This window comes from Vombatus ursinus, unplaced genomic scaffold, assembly GCF_900497805.2.
Source record: "Vombatus ursinus unplaced genomic scaffold, bare-nosed wombat genome assembly UNPS02007344.1, whole genome shotgun sequence".
Classification (NCBI taxonomy): Eukaryota; Metazoa; Chordata; class Mammalia; order Diprotodontia; family Vombatidae; genus Vombatus; species Vombatus ursinus.
The window spans coordinates 4,999,905-5,009,833 of NW_020947122.1; the positions used below are offsets into that span (position 1 = coordinate 4,999,905).

General features: G+C 41.2%; 1 protein-coding gene across 6 annotated transcripts in view; it reads left to right on the forward strand.

Moving 5' to 3' along the window:
* Window positions 1-9,929, forward strand: part of AMOTL1 (angiomotin like 1) — a 255,024-nt gene that overhangs the window by 76,688 nt on the left and 168,407 nt on the right. The window contains exon 1 of one of the 6 annotated variants that reach the window (XM_027849361.1): window positions 8,369-8,439. The exons of 3 other annotated variants lie outside the window; for them this stretch is intronic. Coding sequence is in view for 2 of the 3 variants with exons in the window: in XM_027849358.1 (XP_027705159.1) it covers window positions 9,052-9,103 (52 nt within the window). In the remaining variant the exon portion in view is untranslated. Of the gene's footprint in view, window positions 1-8,368; window positions 8,440-8,796; window positions 9,104-9,929 lie in introns of those variants that run through there. 2 more of the 6 variants (XM_027849359.1, XM_027849358.1) reach the window with 2 other exon arrangements.

Here is a 9,929-nt window from a genome sequence, read left to right on the forward strand (position 1 = left end):
GCAAACAGTACTCCTAACGAAATGCCTTCACCAAAAACAAGTTAGTTTAGTGACTCGTTGATTATTGATTCAGAGCTGGCAGGGATCCCCTCATAGATCTTCTCGTCTAAACATCTACATTTTATTTATAAGGGACCTGAGGCCCATTGAGGTGGCTGAAATAGATTGTTTAACAGCATTTCAGAAAGGATGCCCTCTTTGACAGAAAGGTACTAAGATTCAACAAGTTTGTTGTATTTTTATTTACATTGTTACAGGTAGTGGACAGAGGGTTGGACAGAGAGTAGGAAGTCCTAAGTTGAAGTACTGTCTCTGATGTGTGTTAGCTATGAGACCACGGACAAGTCACTTAATCTCTCTGAGCATCAGTTTCCACATTTACAAAATAAAGATAATAATAGTAATAATAGTAACAATTATTATTATATCCCTCACAGGGATATTTTGAGGCTCTAATAAGGCAATATATGTAAGACACTTTGTCAACTATATAAACATATAAATGTTTATCATCATCATCTATATGTGTATATATACATATATATATATTCATTTGGCTCTGCTTCCTTCATTCTTCATCATTTCATACTCAAGTCTTCCCATGTGTCTCTGAGCTCTTCATAATTATCATTCCTTACATCCAGTAATATTCCATTATATTATTACACAATCATAGATTCTCCAATCCTTGTGCACAGATTTTATTTATAGCTTTTTGTTATCACAATGATGCTGCTATGAACACTTTGGGGTCTGGTCTTGATCTCAATAGTCTCCTTGAGATCTAGTCTCAGGAGTGATATCTTGGAGTCAAAGTCAAACAATATAGTAGTTTTTGTCGCAAAGTTTTAAATTGTTGCCCAGCAAGGTGGAACCAATTCATAGTTTAACCATCTGGGAGTTGGTGCGCCTATCTTTTTATAGCTCCTCCAACAATAAGTTTTCTCATCTTTTGGCATCCTTGCTAGTTTGATGAATGTGAGTTGATATCTCAAGGTTGTTTTAATGTCCATTTCTCTGATTAACAATGATTTTTGAACACTTTCAGGTGGTTAGTTATACATACCAGGGGTGTGTGTGGCAAGGGTGAGGGGAGGGGGGAGAAGAGTCCTCTCTCCTCTGCCTCCCATCCCTATTCCAGGACAGGTCTCTGATTATTTACTTTTTTTTTTTTGGCCACTAAAACTTTTTTTTTTAAAACCTTGCGGCTATCCATTTCATTTTTTTTTAAATAAAAAGCAAGTAACTAGTTGTAGATGAATTTCAATTAGTTTCAATTTCTTTATGTATCTATACTAGTTAAAAAAAATTAAAACCTTTTCTTGCCTGGTCCAGATTAGGGTGTGATTGATGAGATTCCTTCTTCATTCCCATCCATTTATTTGATTGACCTTCACCTATGAAGCCCCAGTTACAATGAATACTGTTTTTCCCTCTCCTTTTTTTTTCTTTCTCTAGGCTATTTCTTTTTTGAACATTTCTCTTCTTCCCCTTTCAGAAGAATGTAAGCACTGGATCATCCCCTACGCCTTTCAAAGCTAGTCAGGCTTGTTTGTCTTAAGTCATAGCATCACCGAGTCCTATATCTTCAGGGTAAAGGGCCTTGGAGGTCATCATCTCCAACTCACTCATTTTATAGATGAATACCCTAAGACCAAGAGAACTTAAGTGACTTGCCCAAAGTAGCTAAGACAGCTCCAGAACTTGGATTTGAACTCAGGTCTCGTCACCCCAAGTTCAGTGCTCTTTCCAGAATTTCTTTTGTCACTTCTCAGAATCATGGTTCATTGGTCCCATTAACAGAGTCTTCAGAGATCATTTAGTCCAATTTCCTAATTCTACAGAAGAGAAAATTGAGGTACTGATGGTCAAGTGCCTCCCCAAGGTCATACTTAGCAAGTGGTAGAACCAGGATTGAAACTCAAGTTGTCTGACTCCAAAATGCATTGCTTTTCATTTCAGAGATTTCCCCTAACTTTGGCTTTTTTCCCCCAAAAGAAATGCTTAGAAATCATGAACTCTATTAAAGCCAGTTTTTCCACCACAGGATTATACTCACTTTTGCAAGATAAATGATTCTTGGGTTAATTTACTTTGCTTTTCAGTAGGTCATATTCTGCTACTTCCTTTCCTTTCTTGTTGCTGATAGATGGTCCTATGGAATTCTGAGTAGAGTTTCTTTAGTACACGGTCTTCTCTTGTTCAATGGCAATATTTTCTCATTGACTTGGGAATTCTAGAACTTGAAAATCCCATGTCTGGATGAGTTATTCATAAAGTTATTCATAAGGAGGGGGATTTCAGTCTGGTGGTGACTGACAGATTCTATCGATCTGTATTTTGTCTTCTAGTTCTAATACTTGTGGGCAATTTTCTTTTATGATTTTCACGTTCCAGTTTTTTGTTTCATCATACTCTTCTGGGAAGCCAATAATCTTTAGATTGTCTACCCAACCCCTGTTCTCTAGGTCAGTTGTTTTTTAATAGTAGGTATCTTATGTAGTTTTCAGTTTTTACTTTAATATTTCTTATTGGATCACTGAACATTTTTAGTTCCTCTTCCATTTTTTCAGGATAATCTATTGCTTTCCTGAGATTTTTCAGTTTTGCATCTAAGCCATATATTCTCATTTTGAGTTTTTAAAAATTTAATTTTAAATATTGTTTTTCATGAGTAAAAATCCATCTTCTGTCCTTCCCATCTCCTCTTTGCCCCTCAATGGAAAAACTAAAAAATAAAATCCTTGTAACAAATATGCATAGTCAAGCAAAGCTAATTCCTACATTGGCCACAACCAAAAAAGTATATGCCTTAATCTACACCCTGGGGCCATCCCTTATCTGTCAGAAGTTAAGTAGTATGATTTACTATGAGTACTCTGGAATTGTGCTTGGTCATTTTGCATTGATCAGATTTCTTAAAGCCTTTTAAAGTTGTTCGTCTTTGCAATGTTATTATTATTTTTATTATTGTATAAATTGTTTTTCGGGTTTCACTCACTTCACTGTGCATCAGTTCATACGAATCTTTCCAGATTTCTCTGAAACTTTTCATGTGGTACAATAGTATTCCACTATATTCATATATATAATAATCTTTTTCTCCATTTCCCACTTGATGGGCATTCCTTTAGTTTCTAGTTATTTGCTACTACTAAAAGTGCTTCTCTAAATGTTTTTGTACATATGGGTCCTTTTCCTTTTTCTTTGATCTTTTTGTGGTAGAGACCTAATTGTAAAAAACCCTGGTTCAAAGGGTATGGTTTGGTGGCTTTTGGAGCATAGTTCCAAAATGCTTTCCAGAATGGCTGAACCAATTCTTAGCTCCACCCACAGTACATTAATATACTTGTTTCTCCACAACCCTTTCAACATTTGTCATTTTCCTTTTTTTGGTCAACTTTGCCAACTGGATGGGTGTGAGGAAGAACCTCAGAGTCGCTTTAATTTTTGTTTCTCTAATTATTAGTGATTAGGAGCATATTTTCATATGGCAATAGATAGCTTGGATTTCTTCCTCTGAAAACTACCTGTTCTTATACTTTGACCATTTATCAATTGGAGAAGGTCTCTTATTTTTATAAATGGAATCAGCTCCCTATATATATCTTGGGAAAGAGATCACAAAAACTTGCTACAAAGATTTTTTTCTCTCTCTAGTTACTTCCCTTTTAGTTTTAAATTTGTACAAATTCTTTTCCTTTTGAGTTTTTCCATAAAGAATTTTAATTTCATTCATTAGAATGTAAATGCCTTGTGAGTAGAATTTTTTTTGTTTATATTCCAAACTTCTAGTATAGTGTCTTGCATACTAATCAATATTTATTTAATTGAATTGAAATCACTCCTTATCTCCTTCTATTCTTTTCTTATATGTTTCAATCACTTTGAGTAGAATAATGGCAGACTGCTATGGGATTGTGACCATTACATTCTCTTTTTCTGGGGTTCTAATTTTAATTATTTCATTCTTCTGGAGTAGTACAATGGGATTCAATTACACTACTTTATTTCTTCATGGTTTAAGAAATTTTCTTTGCTTCTTCCTTTTCTCAGTCTCCACATTAGCTCTTTTTGGTAATGGCTTCCTTGTGGGTATTTCTTTCCTGTCACTTTGTTGTGTTTTAAGTTTATTTGGCACATTTCTGGATGTTTTTAGGTGGTGAGGAGGATGTGGGCTTGTAACTATAACAAATATATTCTATTTCACTCTCCCAGAATCAGACAGACTATATCTTTCCCTTAGTGTTCTCAGGTACCTTGTGGAATTTGTGAAGTATTTTTTTTCTGACATCAGCTTAAGACCCCAAGCAACTATGTTCCCCCATTTTCAGGGAACCCCAGTTCCATCTAACCATTTAATACTAATTAGCTATTATAAAGGAATATTTACTCCAAAGATATAGCAACAATAAATGTTCAAACATTTTCCCCTATACTACTTCAATCTAGAGTGGGGTTTAGGCTCAAAACTTAGCTTAGTGCCTACCTAGCATTGGTCCTACCAAATTCATGTCTAGTTATACTGCTGGGTGAATCCTTTCACTGGGCTGGAGTCCTGAAGGTCACTCCTGAAGATAAGCTTTTGTTCCTTGGGGCATTAATACTGTAAAACTTGATTCTGACTCCTGTATTCCTGTGGCTTGTTCTCTCAAATTTAGAGTTTCCATTCTCTGTGCCTAGAATAGAACAGAATGAATGAGAAGGTCATGGAGGACCTATTTCTTAAAGGGCTGATGGCCTCAGAAAAGGAAGACCCCAAAGCCTTTTTCCTTTCAGTCTCTCTCCTAATGGCAGTCATACTTCCAGCATGCAGACAGTGAGATGAAGAAATGTCTGGAGCTGACTCAGGCCTTTTAAAAAACACTGACTGTTCTGGCTAGGCAGCCAGCAGAAAAAGGTTCTTGCCAATCAAAACCAGTTACAGAATGTCCATGCATGCTCCAGTCTCTCCGAGGAACTACATTTATATCTCATCATGATTCTTCTGGAAAGAAATTCTGTAGCATTCTCCACATGGAGAGACAACATCTGTGGTGTCTCACCCTGTCCTCATGCTGATGGAGTATGCAAATGGAACAGACCCCACTACATAAGCAAGGTCTTAGCCAGCCATCTTACCAGGGAAATCCCCAAGGTTTTCATTTTAATAAGCTTTCCAGAAACAATTATCCAATCAGTATTTCCTAAAGGTGTGTTGGTATGTGCTCGTCACTATGCCAAACAGTAGAGGGATTCAGAAGTATAAGACATGAATGACCTCTTCCTTCCAAGAATTTAAAGTCTAGTTGAGAAGACATGTCTAACATGTGAAACAAAGGTACTGGATATAAAACAAAATCTAAGTGCTCGTTTCTGGGGAGACAGATTCTCAGGGGCTGGACATTCAGGGCAACGGGGGTTGTATTGGCTAGGGAAAGCTTGGGCAGGGAAGGCTTCATGAAGAGGGTCAAATATGAACTGGGTTTTCAAATATCTTTAGGACTTTAACAGGTGAAAAAGGGAATAGAGAGAGTATTTGCCAGGCAAAGGAAATGAGGGGAACAAAAGTACACTCTGGATATAATGTACTTTATAGCCTCAGCCTCACATAAGGCAGAAAATATAGGTTGATATAGCAATATCTTTGAGAAATAATACAATAATGACCAGAGTTGTTCATCTGAGTTTGGCTTATTCATTAATTAAATAATTATTTATCAATTAATTAAAATATTAATCAATTAAGGAGTGACAGAGTGCCACTTGATAGGACATAAGGAGTTTTTGTCCTAGCTCAGTCAGCTAACTTTCTATGTAACTTCACTTTGCATCTGGGCCACAGTTTCTTCATCTGTAAAATGAGGGGATTGAATTAGATGGTCACTAAGGACCCTTCCCTCCCTACATCTTCCAATTCTATGAGCCCATTATTTTTATCTATGCAAATCTACCTTATACCATTTCCTAACACAAAAGCTCCACTCCAGGTACTTTCTCCCAAACATATCAAACCATGCTGATTTTCGACTCCTACATTTTAGGCATATGTATACTTATATGCTTTTGCCTGTATGCTCCCTGCTGCTTTTTCAAATCTTATTCATCCTTCAGGGCTCAACTCAAATGCCACTTCCTACTTTCTTGCTTTTCTTCTCCTTCAGTCTTTCATCTAGAAACTCCTTAACATTTATTTTGGCACTTAACATATGCTGTTGCCACTTAACTGTTTCAGTGTGTCTATATCTCATCTCTTCAATAGAAGTTTTTGCACAGGTAATCTTCTGGAGGGGAGGAATCATATTTTAATTTTTTTTTTCTGTTTCCCTCAGCATCTAGTTCCTTTCTTCGATCAGTTCATAAACCCGGGTGGGGAACCTGCCATAAACACTCCTTAAGCGTTTTACCTCCCTACCTTCTGTTAGGCATTATGCTAAGTACAGGGGAAACAAAGAAAGTCAAAAGATGGTTTCTGCCCTCAAGGAGCTCACAGTCAAATGGGGGAAATAACATGCAAACAGCTATGTACAGACAAGTTATATACAGGGCAAATGGGAAATATTCAACAGAGGGAAGGCACTAGAATTAAGAAGGACTGGGAATTAAAAGGTGGGATTTTAGTGGGGACTTGAAGGAAGGCAGGGAAGGCAGGAGGTGAAGATGAGCAGGGAGAAGGCATTTAGGGTTAGGGTTTCTGTTCAGACATAGGAGACAGCTGGAAAGATGGATTGTCTTGTTCAAGGAATAGTGTTTCTAGATTAATGCTCCCTACCAATGACATTACAGATCTGATTTTAAAATAGAACATAAAAAGCAAACTAACCACACAAAATAGCAAAGATGCAGAGGGAGTAAGTAAGGTATAAGAAAATGGAAAAGTTAGGAGGACACCAGACTTTGAAGGGCTTTAATCTACAAAAGAGGATTTTATTTATTTTTTCTGTAGGAGATAGGGAGCCATTAGAGTTTATGGAGTAGGAGAATGATATGGTTACACCTGCTTTTTGGAAGATTACTTTGACAGCTGATTGGAGGAAGGACTGGAATGGACTTGTAGAAGCAAAGTTATTGCAGTAGTCCAGGGGTGAAATGATAAAGGCCTGTATCAGGCTGGTGGCAGTGTCAGAGAGAATAGAATATCCTCAAGAGATACTACAAAAGCAAAATTTGACAGGCCTTGGCAACAGATTGAATATGGGGTATGTTATGACAGAGAATGAGACTTTTCTTGGACCTTAAGTGTTGAGCAATCTTTTTTTTTTTTTTTTTTTTTTGAGGAAAGGTCTGGGCCTACCTATTCAATTTTATCATTGTAGAAAATCACTACAGTGGAAACTCATTACACCAAGGCAGATCCAAGAGTTGGGTAGGGCATTGACTGAGACATCAAGAGATTCAAACAGTTAATATGGATTGGGGCAGGAGCTGGATATGGGTCTTCCTGCCTCTAAGGTCAGCCCCTCCATCTGACACATTGCCTCACAAACTGAGTATTCTCTCAAATACAGTCAGTGAATACTTGTTAAATGAATGAAAGTATGAATGAATGAATGAACAAATCGCAGAGTTTGGATTTTATTCTGTGATTGTGATACACAGAAACTTTTTGGGGCAAGGAGTAATATGATGAAAGTTATGTTGTAGGATGATTAACTTGAGGCCAATGTCGCCTGGCTTTTGGGAGTGAGAAGAGGGAAAGCTAGTGAGAAAAAAAAAAAACGACCAATTAAGACAGAACGCATTAATCTTGGCATAAGAGGTCGTGGGCCTGGACTAGTGTTTTGGCATTGAGGAAGGAAAAGAACAGATGGGAAAGAGGTGAGGCAGCTCCATGATGTTTCCTACCTTTCCTCGTTTCCTGTTTGCTGTAGCTCTGAGTCATCCTTGCAGCCAACACTTTCCTCTTAGTATCTGGAGAGTCTTCTTGGGTGCAGGAATGCTCAGGTACTGGAGTGGTGCTTTCAACCTATCCCGTCCTCCCACCAACTGCCACCTTTAAATCTTTGGGGAAAGGGTGATAATTTGCCAGTCCTTTCAAAGAATCCCAAACTGAATCAGAAGCTTTTTCTCGAGTCATTTGCTTTGCCTCTTCTCAGGCCAAGAGTTTCTTGGTGGCTCATAAGCACATTGTATTGCATCTAAGTCTACTATCTAAGCATCCCAGGACTATTTTAGCTCTCTTGTTGGCAAGAGGGCACGTCGATGCTTGAAGTCTAACCACGTGTGACCTGGGAGGGGGGGAGTGTGAGGGAGAATACAAAGACGAAAATACAATAGAATTCAGAACATCAAACGCCCCAACCTTTTAACCTGGAAGGATTTTTTTGTTTTGTTTTTCGAAAACAAAACCCGAGGCAGAACGCCACCTGGACCCGAGAGACAAATCGGGATCTCGATTTCTGATCCTTTGCTTCGACTTGGCTCGGTTGAGTTGGAAGGATCGGGGAGGGAACGGAGAAGGTAGGAAAAGAGAAAATCCAGGGTCCGTAATTAAGCAAGGGCTCTAAATAAAACAATCGAGGCCGGCTTCTTACCGAGAGGCACCAAAGGAAAGCTCTCCCGACTCAGGCACCACCCCAACACCGATTAAGTATGGACTAGGGATAGAGGAGTTCGGTTGTCAGTCAAGTTCATGGGTCAAGTCTCCGAGATGCGGGAGGAGGTGAAAGTTGGGTTTTTTTTTGTTTGTTTGTTTTCTGGGACCAGGCGGGCATTAGGGCCCAGCAGCCGTGCTTGGGGTGGTAGGGGTGGGTTTGAAAGTGTAGGGTTACACTGACGGATTCCAGCGCCTGCCCCCTCCCCCTGTTACTCGGCCGGGGCCGCTGGGGACTGGAGCGGCGGCGAGTACATGGTGCACCACTAGGACCCAGCAGAGGTTGCTATGATTTGGGCAGTAGGTAAAGGCCTGACATTCCTCTCATTCCAGTGTGAATGGGGCTGATTGTTGGGTCGGCGATCCCCGCTCTCCCCTCCGCGTCTCTCCCAGTCTCGCACACATCATGACCAGCATGATGCCCAGCGGCCGCCGCTGCTTTCCCCAGCCCTGGGAACTGAACTAGCCATGGTGGCCTCATGTGGATGGCAAAGTTTCTCCTGGGAACTCCCGAGCCTGGTGGAGTGAGAGGTAAAGAGCGTCCCCAGCTCGCGCTGGGCTCGGGCTCCGGGTGGAGAGAGGAGGCGGCTCCGTGCCTGCCTCCCTACCCGCCGATCACACCACCCCGCCAGGCTAGTCCAGCCCGCCCTCCGCTTCCTTCCCTTGCTCTGCTGGAGCTGATTTGGAGCTGGGGGCTTGTGGGCTGCGGCCGGCCAGTCTGGCCTGGGCTCGCGGAGCAGGGACTGAGCTTGACCGCTGGTCAGGCAACAGGGCTGGGGAGGGTTTGGAGCCACCACCCTGACCACAACTTGTCGCTCTCTGGCACCGGAATTTTTAAAAGAAAAGAGAGAGCACGGTGGGGAGAAAGCGGGGAGGTGCCTGTGGTCCCCTACCCTTACCGGAGGAGGGGGACGCCCTCCTGAAACTGCCCCCCTCTCCAAATCCGCGCTCCCCGCTTTTGGAAACAAGAAGTGTCGCGGCTGAACCAGTGCGCGGTGGCGGTTCTTGCGATCAGCCCCCGGGACGAAGGCGGGCACCGAGCGCTCTCCGAGGAGGGCTAGGAGGGAGGGGAGCCTGCCTTTCCCAGGGAGGTACTGCCATATGGTTGTAGTTTTTTGGGGGGCAGTCTATGTAGTTGAGGCAGCGATGGCTGGGGCCGAGTAGAGTTTTTGCGGAAAACTGCTTTTAGACAGGAATGGGGTGGGGGGGAATTGGGGTGAGGGAGGAGTGGAGGGGATGCTGGCGGAGAGAGAAGCGCAGAGGGGATGTCCGGGAAGGGGGTGCCCGTTGTGAAGGACAAAGGCACTTTTACACACACACACACACACACACACACACACACACACACACACACACA